An 18,623-nucleotide genomic window follows, 5' to 3' on the forward strand; every position below is an offset into this window, starting at 1 on the left:
GGAAGAATTACCATTTTGTTGCTGTGTTATCTCTCCACCTAAAGTACAGATAGTCATGGGATTCATGTCTTAACAGTAAAAAAATATTCTCAGATTTGAGTCCGAGAGACATCAAGTTGACAAAAAAAAATTAACTGTTTGCCTTGATACCACTTTTAGAAAATGATGATGAAAGCAAAGGCTTCTGCTGCAGAGTCTGCAGCTTCAGTAAAACCTGCACTAACTTTGAGAGATTTCAGAAGGTGTGAGCAGATGCACGTTTGGAATCATGAGCTTTCAAACTCCGCCGTCGAGAAGCAATGAATCCTTCTGCTCTAGTAGGTGGCTTTGAAATGTTTCTGTGACACTTGTAAATACGTGCGTATCGCTGATTTAGACAGTTTGGGACTCAGAGTGGCGGGGAAGATAAGGAACTGTTATCCTGCAGATGATGAAATCATATGTGGACAAACAGTTAGGAAAGGAGCTACACGACTGCCGTAGACGAGTGGCCATGATACACTACACAACTTGTCAGCAACTGAACCCAACTGAACACAGCAAACTCACGTGAAAAAACAATGAGCTCTTGCGGCTACTAACCATACGGAAGCTAGACGATTTTACTTTAAAAATAAAAGCGCTAATTCATTACTGCATGACTCACTACGGCTAAAAATTGACTTTTCGAAGGCACAACATTATGTCAATTTAAAACAGGTTTAACTGCAAACGTTTTATTCATTTCCTCTTTGTTACTGGGGTATTTTATTTTATTTTGAAAGTTGTAACGGGAACTTTCCGTTTTATTCTGGCTGACTTGACAACTGTGAGCTAACCGCTTTTAGCATGTTGTCTTTGATGTTGTAATTGAGTCTTCCACTCGTCCCTGTATTAGTAGTCTCTTAAAACAGACTGTCTCATCTACATCCGGCGAATGCAGCTAAACAGTCTGTACGTTACACCCCCAGAACATGCACAAGGAAGTTGGGAAAAAAACCTTCAGACTGGAAGGAAGTTCGACGGAATCCGACCAATCACGACACGTGTGTCCACGAAAAATATGTTCTGATTGGACTAATGAGCGGAAGACCCGCCTTAATATGTTCTGATTGGACTAATGGGCGGAAGACCCGCCTTTCTGCTTCCCATTCCGGTTGGCGCATGCTTCTCCCCCACGAATTACAGACGGTATGGTGGAAGCATTTGAAAATTGCAGAAGCCAACTCGTCTGTTCTAAGAGACTACTGTATTATGCACATGTGCCTTGGTATCAGAAATACAGTATGTATTGTATGAAGAATGACTTAGAGCTATTTGACTGCATGCTTTTGCCTCATAGTTTTTCTTTGGATATTGACGGGATCCATGCATGTGAGTTGTTGATGGTTGTTGCCTTTGTGTCCAGAATTGGCTTGAAAATTCAAGCATGTTTGTTATAATCGTTGTTGCTCCGCCTGGCGTCAGGAGGCAGTATACACTTGACGATTAGAAACGGTAACCCAACATACACTAACAGATTTTTGTGCCAACTGGCAAAATAACAAAGCTTTGTTTACATGAAGAAGTTTCTTGACAGCGTGCACGTGCGTGTGTGTGTGTGTGTGTATGCATGAATATGTGCATGCATGTGTATGTGTGTGTACGCGTGTATTCGTGTGTGTGTGTGCGTGCGTGTGTGTAGCACTCTGTGGTGAGGATAGTGCGTGAGAAGCTGCTGAGGACCGAGGCTCTGACTGACCCCCAGCAGCTGCAGGCCTTCATCAGCCAGCTGTACGTCTTCCTGGTGGACCACATGCACCAGGCACTCAACAAGGTACCTACATAACTTCCTGGTGGACCACATGCACCAGGCGCTCAACAAGGTACCTACATAACTTCCTGGTGGACCACATGCACCAGGCGCTCAACAAGGTACCTACATAACTTCCTGGTGGACCACATGCACCAGGCGCTCAACAAGGTACCTACATAACTTCCTGGTGGACCACATGCACCAGGCGCTCAACAAGGTACAGACATAACTTCCTGGTGGACCACATGCACCAGGCGCTCAACAAAGTACCTACATTACATAACTTCCTGGTGGACCACATGCACCAGGCGCTCAACAAGGTACCTACATAACTTCCTGGTGGACCACATGCACCAGGCGCTCAACAAGGTACCGACATAACTTCCTGGTGGACCACATGCACCAGGCGCTCAACAAGGTACCGACATAACTTCCTGGTGGACCACATGCACCAGGCGCTCAACAAGGTACCTACATAACTTCCTGGTGGACCACATGCACCAGGCGCTCAACAAGGTACCTACATAACTTCCTGGTGGACCACATGCACCAGGCGCTCAACAAGGTACCTACATAACTTCCTGGTGGACCACATGCACCAGGCGCTCAACAAGGTACCGACATAACTTCCTGGTGGACCACATGCACCAGGCGCTCAACAACGTACCTACATAACTTCCTGGTGGACCACATGCACCAGGCGCTCAACAAGGTACCGACATAACTTCCTGGTGGACCACATGCACCAGGCGCTCAACAAGGTACCGACATAACTTCCTGGTGGACCACATGCACCAGGCGCTCAACAAGGTACCGACATAACTTCCTGGTGGACCACATGCACCAGGCGCTCAACAAGGTACCGACATAACTTCCTGGTGGACCACATGCACCAGGCGCTCAACAAGGTACCGACATAACTTCCTGGTGGACCACATGCACCAGGCGCTCAACAAGGTACCTTTTATTATTTTATTATTTTATTCTATTATTATTTTAAATTTTTCATTTCAATAATGCACTTTACCATTTTTCTTTAAACGTGATCATGCTGTGGTCTTACTATTTTATTGGTTTTATTATCAAATTGTTTTTATCACCATTTGTTTTAATTTGTAAGCCACTTTTGCACAGTAGCATAGGTCACTTTATCTAGTCTCCCGCCCATTTCTTTGCACATGTCATCTTTTATCCTCAGTGCAATTCTTTATTTTATGGGTCTTTTCCTTTGACGGGTCAGTTGCAATACAACTCCATGCACTTCATATGTAAGGTGCATTTCTTCACGAAAAAATGTGTAGACCTTTGTTGTTCCTGTTATGTCATTTTGTCATTTGTGTTGTCTTCTTATGATGCAGCTGTATGTAGCACTGTTGTCCAAGACAAATTTCCTCTCGGGGACAATAAAGTATATCCTGATCCTGATCCTGACATAAGTTCCTGGTGGACCACATGCACCAGGCGTTCAACAAGGTACCGACATAACTTCCTGGTGGACCACATGCACCAGGCGCTCAACAAGGTACCGACATAACTTCCTGGTGGACCACATGCACCAGGCGCTCAACAAGGTACCTACATAACTTCCTGGTGGACCACATGCACCAGGCGCTCAACAAGGTACCGACATAACTTCCTGGTGGACCACATGCACCAGGCGCTCAACAAGGTACCGACATAACTTCCTGGTGGACCACATGCACCAGGCGCTCAACAAGGTACCTACATAACTTCCTGGTGGACCACATGCACCAGGCGCTCAACAAGGTACCGACATAACTTCCTGGTGGACCACATGCACCAGGCGCTCAACAAGGTACCGACATAACTTCCTGGTGGACCACATGCACCAGGCGCTCAACAAGGTACCTACATAACTTCCTGGTGGACCACATGCACCAGGCGCTCAACAAGGTACCGACATAACTTCCTGGTGGACCACATGCACCAGGCGCTCAACAAGGTACCTACATAACTTCCTGGTGGACCACATGCACCAGGCGCTCAACAAGGTACCGAGGGACAAACATTGCAGATGAGCTTAGGCTATAATGTGATATGTGAGTGTGACATCAGAACATTTTTACTTTAAATGTTCTATGTGTAGGCCTATGTATCTGTCCCTATTCAAATAAGCATTACATACTGTGTGTGTGTGTGTGTGTGTGTGTGTGTGTGTGTGTGTGTGTGTGTGTGTGTACACACACACACACACACACACACACACACACACACACACACACACACACACACACACGCATGCATGTATACAAACATACTGTACACATGATACAGTGTTGTATATAAACAAATAAGTATGTCCATTTTGATGACAGGAACAAAACACTCCATATGTTGAAGAACAGATTATTGGTTGTAGATGTAGATGCATTTATTGATCTACCATCCTGTTTTCTTTATCTATGTGGACTGACTATCCAGTAACAAACTCTCCCTCCTCTCCTCTCCTCTCCTCTCCTCTCTCTCCTCCCCTCCTCTCTCTCCTCTCCCCTCATCTCCTCCTCTCTCTCCTCCCCTCATCTCCTCATCTCTCTCCTCCCCTCCACTCCACTCCTCTCCTCCCCTCTTCTCCTCTCCTCAGACTCTGTCAGTTGATGTTGAGGAGTTTACAGTGCAGTTCCAGCTCAGCTGCTCTCAGCTGAGACATTTTGCCAGAGAGTCTGAGCTGAGTGGAGATTACCAGTCAGCTGCCCAATACTACCAGGAGGTACAGCTCCACCCACCAGTGCTTTCTAACACTTTGAATGCAGTTTTGACATTCGGAGAATGCTTTTATCCAAGTGGCCTGACAGTACAGTGAAAATAAAGCTCTGATAATGTGGTTGGTTGGTGTATTGCCAAGGTATGAAATTACCAGCAGGCGAATTTTGGATTTGATGTCCGCCTGTGGCCGAAACAATTCAATGCCTGTTCTCTTTCATGTCTTCCATGTTATTACTGTAGCTGCGACCAGCAGCTCTATTGGTTGGTCCACAAGTATTTGCATATCTGGTCGCAGCTATTCCAAATTTGCGCTTGTCTTGGTTAAATGTCTGTAATTTTCTGACTGCAAATTCCTGTAAAAGACAAAATAAATGAAACCTGAAATTGGATGAAAGCGCAGGTAAGAAAGATAGATTGTGTCTGTGCAGCTGGTGAGCAGGGAGCCGGGCAAACCCTCCCACTGGTTTGACTGGGGAAGCTTCTGGATGCTGACTGGAGACCAGCTGAAGGCCGAAGAGTGTTTTCTCCAGGCAGTGTCCTTCCAGGAGACACATCAGCCAAGGTCAGCCCTCCAAACACCAACACATTCACCAAAACACAACATCTGACCACAGAACAGAGTAACATACCAGGGGGATCAGCTCACGTGCTGGAATCAACCTCAAATGCCATTCAAACATTGATGGTAGAAATTGTTGTCTATTCAATAAAGGATATTCATCAGTACTGTTTTCATTTTTCATTTCATTTTTTCCATTTATTAGTTTATTTCGCAGGGACAATGTATACCAATCAACAGTAAAACTGTAAGTGAGCCAGAGTTAGCCTGGATGGCTAGTTTCCATCTGCTGCCCCTGGCCAGATGTTGCAGGGCAGCCTGACATTTCAAAAAATTAAAATGCATGTGTTACAAGATAAAACAAATACTAGTGACTCAGAAGATACAATAAAACATAAAAGACTGGTTAGTACAATGGCATGCAGAGAGAACAAAGGCACAAATAAGCATAGCATGACACTAATGCGGAACATACAGTATCTACAACAGGTACACAGGTACAACAGGTACACCTACAATAAACGCACACACACTAGGGCACAAAGCGGACACATCATGCATGGACAATGCAGACATCAATGGACAACAACACTACAAGACACATCACAGACTGGATGCAGGACAACAAGCAGGACAAGAGAGTTGGCAGGATGCCGACAGAAATAGTGCTAGTGTGTACATGCCTGGGAATTGATGAGACAGAAATAGTGCTAGTGTGTACATGCCTGGGTATTGATGAGACAGAAATAGTGCTAGTGTGTACATGCCTGGGTATTGATGAGAGAGAAATAGTGCTAGTGTGTACATGCCTGGGTATTGATGAGACAGAAATAGTGCTAGTGTGTACATGCCTGGGTATTGATGAGACAGAAATAGTGCTAGTGTGTACATGCCTGGGTATTGATGAGAGAGAAATAGTGCTAGTGTGTACATGCCTGGGTATTGATGAGACAGAAATAGTGCTAGTGTGTACATGCCTGGGTATTGATGAGGCAGAAATATTGCTAGTGTGTACATGCCTGGTTATTGATGAGCCATCATTTCAAGTGTCCTGTAAAGGAACGGTAGGTAGCAAGCTCTCTAATGTGAACTGGTACTCCGTTCCATTCCTGTGATGCATTGACAGAAAAAGCAGAGTGGCTGAAAGCACTTTTCCTACTAGGAACAACACAGTCTCCATGAGTTGCACCTCTGGTTGCCCGGTTAGTGACTGATCTCTGTGTGATGAAGGTTTGGAGCAGAGGGGGAGCAGTGTTGTGTAAGATTTTGTACACAAGGCAAAGATGAGCATATCTAACTAGAGTATGCCAACTCAGGAGGTACTTTTTAAAGATGGGACAGTAGTGATAAGTATTTAGCTTCCAGTCCAACATTTTGAGAGATTGTTTGTATAATGTTTCAAGTGGCTTAAGGGTAGTTTTATTGGCTTGTGTAAAACTTGTCATACAGTAAGTGAGGTGAGACATTAACATGGCATTCAATAATAATTAAATAATAATAATTGGTTGTGTCGGTGGTCAATCATTTCTGATGAATCTGAAGTTAGATAGGCTAAACCTGACCTTGTGACAAGTTTTCCTAACGTGGACTAGGACTGGGCGATATGACGATATATTTCGTCTGGACGATAGAAAATGTATTTCGTCTCATATAATGCTCTATCATTTATATTGTGGTGTTGCAAATCACACTCTTTACGACAATATTGTCCGTCATTTGGATGACGCTGTGCTTTCTTCATTCTGTTTTCTTTTTACTCACGTCCACCACACACGCACCAGACTCTGTGTCAACAAGCCCCTTGCGTCCCTTTATAAGTGGCACAAATCAGCCGGTGAGTAGGCTAAAGAGCAGGGAGATGTTACCTCCACTCCATCCGCCTAGCCTACCCAGGCATTTGCGCTGTGTAAAGTCTGCGTTTGATCCATATTTGCATGTGTCCTCCTAACGTTAAACCTGGCAAAACATCTCCTCCCATCCTCTCATCATCCCAAGGAAATCCATTGAGGAGCCGACAGCAAAACGTCTATCATTAGCTTTAGCTTATAGCTTTCCCTGGGTTTAAGAGTTGTGTTGGATAACCGTGAAATCCCGGAGTGGAGTACTTTTGTTGAGTGAAGTGAACTGAACTGGTAACATGGAAATCCCGAAGTGGAGAATTTTTGTTCCTTTATAAACAAACTGAGAGAACTGGACTGAACTATACGCTAAATAACGTTTATTCTACCCGTTTTGCTCTAATGTAATCTTTGAAAATCGAACTGGTGGTGTGGTTCAGTTTGTGTTTCATTCTACTGCCCTGCAACTAATTATTATTGTTTGTGTTGTAAAGAATAGCCATACTAAAGATTAGCCATCAAGACTGTAGTACCTAACAAACGTGTGATGAGAGGACCATGAGGCCGCAGCGCACATGTCCTCCACCGACCATATCTGCTTGGGCCAAAAGGGGGCCACCAAAATGAGCCGCAGGCGCTGTTCCCTCACCCTGTCCAACACCTGTCGAATCAGGGAGATCAGGGGGGAACGCATAGAGCCCGCCCCGGGGACACGCGTGTGCCAGCATTGGGGGGCTGTCCTCTTGGACCGAGAACCACAGTGGGCAATGCGTCGTGTGCTGCGATGCGAAGAGATTGACACGGGCGCGGCCGAACCTGGCCCAAATCTGCTCCTCTCTGTCTGACGCGGGTTGCCCCGGGGCAGCAGGTCGGCCCCGAAATTCAGGCGGTCTGGCACATGAACTGCCGACAGCGAAAGGAAACGGGGATAAGCTACAAGCCGAAGGCTGGCACTGAGCCCAGACCTTGGCGAGCTGCCACCCCTGCCGGACGCATAGCGCCAGCAAGGGGCAGTCTGAGCGGGCCTCTGATGAGCTCCGGTCCGGGCCGAAGTTGGGCACTGAGCTCCCCCCCCCCCCCCCCCCCCAAAGAGGGTGACTAAGAGCGGGCCAGTTTCCCGGCCGCACCCGCAGCGCCAGGTTTACGCTGCTGTGGGCGGGGGCCGCGCATCCTGGTCGGCCGTGGGACCTTACCGCTGTTCTGGGCTGTTCAGTTCACCATACGGCGGGCATAGTCCATGGCCATCCAGAGCTCGGTGTACATTTCCGGCTTTGGGTTACCCTGCAGTTCCTTCAAGAGGACGGCCTGGTAACCCTGAAGGATGGCCAGGTTGTTAGTCATGGCAGCGGACTGACCCGCAGCCAGATAAGACTTTTCGGCCAGCCTGGCCGTCAACTGGCACGCCTTAGAAGGCAGTGTCGGCCTGCTGGTGGGGGGGGGGGGGGGGCAGGTGAGCCGCCACCACTTCCACCAGGGGGGGCATTCTCGTGAATCCCAGCCGAGCCGAGCCGTCCAGCGTAGACCACGAAGCCATGTTCACGCAGTGTGGCTTGAAAAAAGCACCACTGTAGCACTGATGCAGGGGGCTTGGGTGGGTCAGCCCAAGCGAGGCCCAGCTTAGCTGCAGCCCTGGACATCACCCCGCGAAACTGCTTTTGGTAGGGCTCATTCGTTTCCGTGCGAGCTTCCTCCTCCGCAGCCGCAGTGACGGTGCTAGCACCGTCCCAGGCCTCCTCCCCACCGGGAACCTCCCCCTGGGTGGTCTCAACTATGGGGTCACCTGGGGAATTCGCCCCGCTCTATGAATGAAGGTATGGGCTCATCGCCCCACCTAAACTCAGACTGCTCGTCTAGTTCGGATTTTTTTTTTAATGTGATGTAATGTAATGTGATGTAATGATGTGTCGGCGGTGCTGCCCAAGGCAGAACACGCACATATCGTGCCGGTCATACTCGGCCAACGTAGCCTTACACAAGGCGCATCCCCTTGCTGACTTTCCCTTATGCATGCTTAGTAGCACAAGAGAAAAGCAGGAAGCTAACCACTAAGTAGCAAGCTCCTGCAGGCCGCACCCTGTTAGCGGGAGTACCGTTTAAGCAAGCTAGCAAACTAGCGCGAAACACAAGTTAGAGTAAATCACCCGGAGGCTAGCGAACGTGCGTGTGCAACGGTAAAGTAAGCGGCAATAGCCTAGCCCTAAGGGAAGGCAGCAAACACACACAACCTGTTAACTCGTTAACAAGTGTGAACAAGCCACTACAGTAGCTAAGCTGGCGTAAGTACCGAGAGACAAGCGCAAGCTATTACACAAGCCTGCGCACAAGCCTGTGAAGCGAGCCTGTACCCTTAGTAAGCACGGGGAAGCGAGCGTAACCGCAAGCTGAAAGCTAGCGGCTAGCGAAGCTAGCCAATCTCAGAAGGTCAAACTTGTAGATGCTATTTGCACAATGGTACAAAGTACTGAGAGAAGCGGCAAACACACTCGTGTGAAAGCGAGCTGACCTAGCTAGCGTATTCGCTAAGCTTATATCTCAGTTAGCGTTACCCCAGCCAGGGTAAGAGCATGCATTAGCTACACTGCGGTAGCCAACACAAAATACAAGGCAAGTCACTCTTAGCTTTAGATTAGCTGTGACCGCCGCCCTTGGCGAAGAGAACAGGATCGGTTGTCCCCGAAGCCTGTTGGATCTCGTCCGCTGACGCCTTGGAGTTTAGTCGGGTCGGGCAAGTTTAGACGGAATTAGCTCGGCCTCAGAGCACAAACTATGTTAGCACACGGAGCTTTCGATGACACGTCCTAACAGGTGGGCTGGAAGAACGAAGAGTGACATCTTGGGAAACTGAGCGGACCTGACGTGTCACGGGGGAAGGTATGTAGGTGACCGTCTCATTTCCCAAGCTCACCATGCCACCTGTCGGTGGATGGTTGGTTTTATAAAAAAGGTCATTTTTGGAGCAAAATGATATTCTTCCAGTTGGCTGCTGTGCGCAGCGAAATGGCACTAGAGTGAGAGCTTGAGTTCGAAACAAAGTAAAACTTGTTGGACAATAGACAATGGCTATTCACCTTCACCTATCCCATAACCCAGAGGGTCGTTGGCACCACAGACGATCTGTCAATAAGCTCTCTCCATCTCTCTCTGTCCTCGGCACGAGTGAGTCCACTCTATTAAGCATGGAGAGAATTACAGCATATTGCATGCCTCGCACAGCGATTGGGAGACGGGAATCTGATTGGTTTTATTGATGTAACGCCCAGGCATTGCCTGGCCACACCTGTGAATAATTCTGGTGCTTAAGACCACCCAAATCCCGTTTGCGCTGACATTTTGGGGGCGCAGATGATTTGGCACGGCTCTAATTTGCGCCTGCGGCACGTGTCGTGAAGGTTTCCGCATCCCCGCCGAAAATTGCATCCCCACCATATTTCGGGGCTGTTTTAACACGTTCACTGCCATTGACGAGATATCTCGGCTTACAGAATCCAACGGTTGACTGCCAATGACGAGATATCTCGGCTTTAAAAAAAAAAAAAAATTTTTGACGGTGGGACGTGGATCAATGCTCCCCACGTCTCCTATAAAAATATTGGAGCCACCGACCGTGTACAACCCATTCCACCGACCCACTAAGTGGCAACAGTGCTCTCCAAACTAGAGGAAGGCAAGCAAAAAGCAGTGTGAGGAAGCCATTCTCATGAAAATGGATTGGCGAAAACGCTTTTGCTTTCGCGTTTGGGAGCTGGCGGGGGGGGATTGCAAATTTGCATAATAGATTATGGGTGCAAGACACTTTGAAACACGCAGCATAAATAAGACCAGAATCGCAAAAGCTTCATCAAAGCTCTCAACCGAAACCGCAAGAAACGAGCGAGCCCATATCCAGACTTGCCGAGCGGCCGCCAGCAGACAGGAGCAGCAGCAAAGCAGTGAGCCTGGTGACGCGAGGTTACAGCAGCAGCAGAAACGAGCTTGTGACACGCCCGCTGCAGCCAAGAAGAACACACACGGAGGGAGGAGTTTGAAGGAGAGGGGTGTTTCCTGCTGTTATGGAGGAAATTACTGTTCAAAACTATTGTTTAGATGTCTGACGTCTTACTGATGCCAAAAATGAATGGTTAAAGTGACTGTTCTATCGAATTTCACAAAAAGCCGTTTATCTCAGAATAAATTTTCAGACGCTGAAACCATGCTGTATTCGACTGCTAATGCTTACATAACTACTAACTCTACAAACTAACTCTTTTAGACAGAGAAAGCACACATTCTATTAGTTCTTTTGAGATATTGTGTGTTCACAAAATCCTAACAGAAACGAATCCTCGGCTCTTGAAAGATGAGCCAGAATCCTCAAAAAAAAACCTTGGCAGAAGCTAACTACAGTATTGAAAAACGGCTGGCAGTGAATGTGTTAACTTAGAAAACAGGGAGGTCACGTCTACCCAGACAATTATCACTTTTAAACAGTTACATTTCTGTATAAATCATTACAATATGCTCCCGTGAGGTGGGGATGCATTTAGCTACTGTCGGGCGGGGGTGCAAAACTTGACATAACACCTGGACACTAGCGCAAGGCTGACTGCTATCTTCCCTGCCTTAAGGCACACGCAAACAGGTGCGCAAGCGCAAATAGGGGATATCGCCTGTACCAAGATAGGGCCCTGTATATATTATATTGTATTATATTATATTATATTATAAAATGGCTCTCTCAAATCAAGCAATCTGATTGGTTCACAGCCATTGTATAATTCCAGTAACCGAGTTCAATAACCCATGGCCATGGGTTATTGGTTGCCATGGCAACTCTCTTACTAAGAGAGTAATAATAAGGCTTACCTCAAATGACAACGTAGAAAAACAAATGGCGGAGACAGCTGTCAGATCCTTGTGAATCGATCTTCGCTTATAACTTTACTAATACTTTGCAGAAAATGATGTTTTGTACAAGAATAGATGCGGGCTAATGTCTTCTTTGCAAAAGAAAGGCTGTTAACTCCGCATTTAACCCCGCATTTAACCCCGTAATGTTAGTTGGTGTCGGGCAAGCAAACAGCTTTCTCCTGATCTGCTGTATGGAGGGTCACTACTGCTTCAAGTCTTTGTACAATGAGTCATTATGGACGCATGATGGCGCAACTCTCTTACTAAAAGGCTTTGAAAACAAAATGGCGGAGACACCTTTCAGATCCTTGTGAATCGATCTTCGCTTATAACTTTACTAATACTTCGCAGAAAATTATGTTTTGTACAAGAATAGACGCGGGCTAATGTCTTAACCCCTCTCTCGCGCGCCCTCACTCTTAACCCCGCATCTCTAAATAAGACGTAACGTTACTTGGTACAGCTCTGGTGTCGGACTTTGCAAAAAGCTCTCAGGTTCGCAGCAAGCGCCAGGATTGGCCAATGTCGACTTCAGTCTCCAGAACGATCCAATCAAATCACCCGCACGTCTATCTTCTTGCTAGAGGTCCCGCCTTACAGTAGTGTTTCAACTGACTCTCAGAATACCATGCCAGTCGGACTTATAGTGTTATTATTATTATATTATTATACTTGGAACCCTTTTATAAAAGCAATATAGCACTCGAGCAGCGTGTGTTGTGGAATATATCCCCCTGCTCAGTTGTTATCCCACTCGGCCTGCGGCCTCGTGGGATAACAACTGATCAGGGGGATATATTCACCACAACACACTTGCTCTCGTGATATATTGCTTAATTATATTATGTGACTTTTCCATACCAAATTTCAAGCTGAGAGAGAGGCCGGCATATCTGTATTACCTGATCAGCCCGTGACGTCAGTCAAGCCCAAGCGTGACGTCAATCATGATATCAGTCCTCCTCAGTTCATGACGTCAGTCATCCTCAGTTCATCCTAGTATATATAGCGACGGTCCTACGTCACCCCCCACTCTGGCGGATCATAGCAGCAGCTGGCATCGCGGCTGTTCATTCCCCCTGAAGCGTCATTCTCTCTTCTAGCCCAAATAGACGCCGCCCTCTCACCTAAAGAGGAGCGCCATCTTACAAGGGAGTCATACGCCAAAGTACTTGCCATGCATGCCATTTGCTAAATAATGTCTCTTGTTAAACCTTACCGACCGGTCTCTCATGATTGAAATTATATTATATTATATTATATTATATTATATTATATTATATTATATTATATGTGTCATATTTCCAAAAACAATGCACATCACATGTGAAACAATATTAGCCAATGAAACTAAAGATGCTAATCACCCCCAAAAATCCTTGAATACAGACACAAACAAATCCTGTCTGTCTGCAGCTTGATGATGTGTGGGATCCTGGCAGAGATGGCCGGCCGATACAAAGAAGCAGAGACTTTCCTGGAGCGGGCGGCCGGCGTGGGGGCGACCAGCGTGATGGCCTGGACGCTGTTTGGTGAGCAGGGAGGCCTGCAGGTGCTCTGCTGCAGTCTGCTGATACTGAACCAGAGCTTACCTTCACTCAAACACTCTGCTGATACTGAACCAGAGCTTACCTTCACTCAAACACTCTGCTGATACTGAACCAGAGCTTACCTTCACTCAAACACTCTGCTGATACTGAACCAGAGCTTACCTTCACTCAAACATTCTGCTGCAGTCTGCTGATACTGAACCAGAGCTTACCTTCACTCAAACACTCTGCTGATACTGAACCAGAGCTTACCTTCACTCAAGCACTCTCATTAAGTCAAGTCAAGTCAAATCAAGTCAAGTTTATTTGTATAGCACATTTCATACACAGAGGCAATTCAAAGTGCTTCACATAAAATGGATGACAGGAAATAAAAGAATAAAAGAAGAGAATAAAATGGACATTTAAAAGCATCACAACAAAACTTTAAAAAAGAGAGTATAAAAAGTGCATTAGGCAACAGGCCTTTTGCAAAACTCAGGTCTGGGTATATGTTTCTTTATCTGTATACTGCAGTTTGGACGCCAAGCATACCTTTCAGCTTGCGTCTTTCTGTTGCCCATTGACAAACAGGCAGTTTTTTTTCTCTAAACCTTGCTTAAAACGAGTACGGCTCTAGTAAGCCCCCCTTACGCGTGCGTCCCCTCCTGACGCAGCACCTCACCCTCTTCTGGATAATAGTTATCCAAGGCAGTGAGTATATCCGTAGTACGGCGATAGTGAATTTCATATACCGTATATCTCACGTGAATGTCCCTCCATGGACCTCGCACCACCCTCTTCTAGACAAAAGATTTGGCTAAGGCGGCGGCTATATCCGTTACACACACCATCCCCCAGACCTGCAGCTTTTAGCAGTAATTACAATAAGCAGCTGTCAGCAGTTAAAAGCGAAGGTAAACATAAAAGTCTTTAGTCTATTTTTAAAAGTAAGTAACGTTGGGGCAGATCTGAGGTCTTCAGGCAGTTTGTTCCAGCTATTAGTCTGGCTTTAGAGAGTAGTGATGGAACATCTGCTTACCTCTCCATATGAGTCAATATCCAATATGTGGTCTGATCTTCTTGATCAACCATGATAGACATGATCAATAAAAGGTCAATGGGATGTATAGAATTCTGTTTAGTTCTGAGACAGAATCTTTCCAGTGATGCCATTGGCTGCTAGAATGTAAACAGCAGCAGTGACAGCCGTGACTTAAAACAAATGTGGGCCAGGTGCGTAAAGGGGGGGGTGTGACTTGCTTGGATCACGCCTGTTTTGGAATCCGGCCTTCATTTTGATGTCAACTACACACCTGCAAAATTTCGAGACTGCATCCTGCACGGTTTTGACATTATTGCATTCGCAAAATCTGTCCACAGACAGACAAATAAACACCTGGCAAAGTACTCTAAACCACTTCTGTGATAGTTCCCACTATAATAGTTGTCTCCAGGACCACATTTTGCCATGATCACACACACACACACACACACAAGGTGAAAACAATATCAGACCCACTCCCGCGACTGGTAAAAAATATTACAAACTGACAATAATATGATTTGGATGGGGAGCACGTGAAACTGTCTCATTGGTGACTACTACCACAGAATAAAATATTGGGATCATTTTTCTGCACCATGATACATATATTGTCATTTTTCTTTTTTATTAATTTGTGATATATAGAATTTCGATATATCGTCCCATCTATAGTGTCGAATGTCTATTCGACACTATAGATGGGACGATATATCGAAATTCTATATATCACAAATTAATAAAAAAGAAAAATGACAATATATATATCATATATATATATCATTCTATATAAAGCCTTTTAACCCTGGGGAAAGTAATTGTATTTTTTTACATGAAATTTTCAAATTTAAATATATTGAACATCAGCAGAAAAGGTCAGCTCTCAGTGGCTTCAGTGTAGAAATGTGAGTACTGATGTGAGTACTATGTTCTGACCTCTAGTACTGATACTGATAGACACAAGGTGGGACTGATACCATGGCTTGTTCCAGGCTTGTTCCATGAGGCTCAGAACAACAGCATCCAGGCTGAGAGGGCCTTCCTGGAGGCTGACAGGCAGCTAAGGAGAGAAGAGACAACAGGGCCACAGCTGGAGGAGGAGAAACATCTGGAGGAGGAAGAGGAGAAGCATCTGGAGGAGGGGGAGGAGAAACATCTGGAGGAGGAAGAGGAGAAACATCTGGAGGAGGGGGAGGCCATGGCTGCCTGTCAGTCTCCCAGTGTGAAGCCAGGTGAGGCTGATTTGGGGTTTGGTTCCAGCAAGTCTTCCTGGGCCCAGGTCTGGTTCTCACCAATCTCAGAAACATCTGATGACAATTATACTCTGGGGCGACAACCATATTTGAACGCTTCCGGTATAGCCAGGGTACATCCGGGCCAAGACTTCTCTTCCGTACACACGGTCATTGTTTACAGTCTGATTAGCAACTTGAGACGCCAGAATGGAGTTGAGTCAGTGTTGTAGTCAAGACGAGTTGGACTCTGACTCGAGTTCTGGACACATTTTCATGACTCGTGACTCGACTTGGACTTGAGCGCTGATGACTTGGACTTGGACTCAAGCATTCATGCATTCCGACTCGGAAGTTGGAGACTCGGTCTCATTTTGTAATAGACTAATAATCTAGCATAAGATATTGATGGCTATACTAATACAGTGACATTATTCAATTCCGTGCAAGGAATTGAATAATGTTGTTCTTTCAATATTTATTTTTTTTAATTTTCAGAACAAACAAAAGCAAAACAAACGCACACACAAACATATACAAAGAAAAACAAACACATACCAACATTACAATATGATGCTACCAGTTGCATAAGGCGCTTAAGTGCTTGTAAGGGATGCTGTACATAAAATCCTGTGCAAAGAGTCCATGAGAGGTTAGTGGGGCGAGTTATTCATCGTTTCTAACCTCATCAAAGTAGGCCAGGAACGAGTCGCAAATAATTGAGAACTTCCTAAGTGAGTTGGTCCTCAGGAACCTGAGTCTCTCCATACGCACAACTGAAACCATGTCCGCCAGCCACACCTGAAAAGAAGGTGGAGAGTGGGACTTCGACTCTTTCAAAATGAGTCTCTTTGCGACCGTCGTCCCCTGCGTCAGAGATTGCTGCACGTAGGGAGGAGCAGAGAAGGGTTATCCCATAGGCCTTACAGTAAAGCCTGATTTTTTGACGCACTGCAGTGCGTCAAGTGATAAAATCGCCCGCACCCTTGGTCTTACTGTGATCTGCGTATATGGTATTAAGGAGGCTTCTGACATTGAAAAAAGAGAACCTATTCGGGATGATTCCTTTCTGATCAGGATGAATGATGGATGTATTGGATGATATTTATTCAACCGGGTAGCCAGCGTTTTAGTGATTACCTTTCTGTCAAAAATCTGGAGCACTATGGGTCTGTAGCTGGCCGGGTCTATTTCCTCCTTCCCCTTTTTTAAAATTAGTGAAATGTTTTTTGTGTTTTAGGCAAAATGTTGTCCTCCTTAGAGCTAAATGTCATTCTGAGGAGGAGTGGCAGTGTCACGTTTAGGTGTTTCAAGAGGGTCAAAAAAGTCGCTTGGGCGGAAGTTGCGTAGTACTTTTTCTCTGCCACTGAGGGGCGCTAGTCTAGCGATATGGTCGTATTCCAGGTGTTGCTGCATTACGACCTCATGGAGCATATGAGTTGGAGGACTAGTTGAATTCCAAGACTGTTTAGGCCGGGACTCGAGTATGCAGAAATATTCAAATACAATTAGGCAAAAAATAACACATGTATACTGCATGCAAAAAACTGCATTTTCTTTATTTTTGATGTTTTTGTTTTTGCATGAGAGCATAAAGTGAGCCTGTCTGTAACGGCGAGACTCATGGCTACCCATAGAACTCTTTCTTATTCAGATATCTTGAGGTAAGAGGTCAAGGACCCCTTTTGAAAATGGACATGCCCGTTTTTGCAAAAATTTTGCCTAAATTTGGAGTGTTATTTAGCCCCCTTCCCGACAAGCTAACATGACAGTTGGTACCAATGGATGCCTTAGGTCTCAAAGTTTCATATAATACTATTTTCTTAACTCTAGTTTTAAGAATGAGCTTGCTACAGCCTCTGAAAGACAGTAAGGTCGGCCCACATCCACGATTTTTGCAGTGAAAAATTGGGTGGGACAAAATCTGTATTTTGAAAAGAAATGTTACCCTTGGCGTACAATCACAGCAGTGAAGAAGCCAAAAGCATAATTGCTGGTGTCATTATTACAGACATGGCTGCAAATAAAAAATATCAGACAAAAACGCTGTGCACCACCAATGCCTTCGCAAGACAGCAAAAGACACGAAAGGACTGTGACACAAGTTGCTAATCGGATTGTAAACAATGACCACAGGGAAGAGGAAGTCTTGGGCCGGATGACCACTGGCTCTGATTGTCATCAGACAGATAGACGATGGGCTCTGACATTGGGTTCTCACTGGTTCTAATGTTAAATCTGCACTTGCTCTAACCTTCAGACTACATCAAACTAAGGGGCACTTTACACGAGGACTTATTAGGAATTATTGTATCGTTAGTGCCTCCCGTTAAGACGGCGACGGCGAATTCGCGCTTAGGAAACGACACATTTTAGAACCACCCTCCAGAGTGAAATTGTTAGAGACGCTTCCCGCTGAGCGCTCCATGTAATCGCTTTGGAACGGCACATTTCAGAAACTCTGACGACGTGCTTACAGGCGACACACACGCCATAGCCATGCGCGAGTTGACAACCAAATACAACGTCAGTATGAATGAAGTTTGGCAACACTCAGAATTAAGCTACACTGCGGCCAACTTCAGTTACATGTTCATAGCGTTACTGCTGCGAGGAGCCGATGGCTGTACCCGGTCGGCATTTAACGTTATAGTTACAAAGCAGTCGACAGTGTTTTCTCACTGCCAGTAGCAGTAGGGTGACAGATCACAGTCAGCGCTCCCGGTCCTCGCTGCTCGTTAAAGATTTCCAATAGGCGTTATTCTGATAAACTGGTCACATATATGTTACATTCTCCCGACAAATATTAAAACTTTAACAGTTTGGGGGGTTTTTTTAGCTTGAAAAAAGCTTTTTGGCAAGTCTAAATGACTGCGGAAAGTGTACTCTACTTCCGCGTTTAAAGCGAAATTACGTCATGCAGTAAGCGTCCTTGTATGGGCAAAGAATAAGGTGATCACACTGCCACCTAGCGACCTTGGTATGTACATTACGGCGTTTTAAAAATTCAACAGCGCTCATGTAAACAGGGAGAA

The 18,623-nt window shown here is 45.7% G+C and overlaps 1 protein-coding gene across 1 annotated transcript in view; it reads left to right on the plus strand.

Moving 5' to 3' along the window:
- Nucleotides 1-18,623, plus strand: part of LOC310789804 (cilia- and flagella-associated protein 70-like) — a gene marked incomplete at its 5' end in the record, with an annotated part of 125,897 nt that overhangs the window by 90,805 nt on the left and 16,469 nt on the right. The window contains 6 exons of the mRNA XM_083651483.1: nucleotides 1,664-1,795; nucleotides 4,377-4,502; nucleotides 4,927-5,060; nucleotides 13,199-13,314; nucleotides 15,349-15,479; nucleotides 15,522-15,588. Coding sequence (XP_083507609.1) covers nucleotides 1,664-1,795; nucleotides 4,377-4,502; nucleotides 4,927-5,060; nucleotides 13,199-13,314; nucleotides 15,349-15,479; nucleotides 15,522-15,588 — 706 coding nt within the window. The remainder of the gene's footprint in view (nucleotides 1-1,663; nucleotides 1,796-4,376; nucleotides 4,503-4,926; nucleotides 5,061-13,198; nucleotides 13,315-15,348; nucleotides 15,480-15,521; nucleotides 15,589-18,623) is intronic.

This window comes from Poromitra crassiceps (genome assembly GCF_964638095.1).
Source record: "Poromitra crassiceps genome assembly, chromosome: 1".
Taxonomy (NCBI): Eukaryota; Metazoa; Chordata; class Actinopteri; order Beryciformes; family Melamphaidae; genus Poromitra; species Poromitra crassiceps.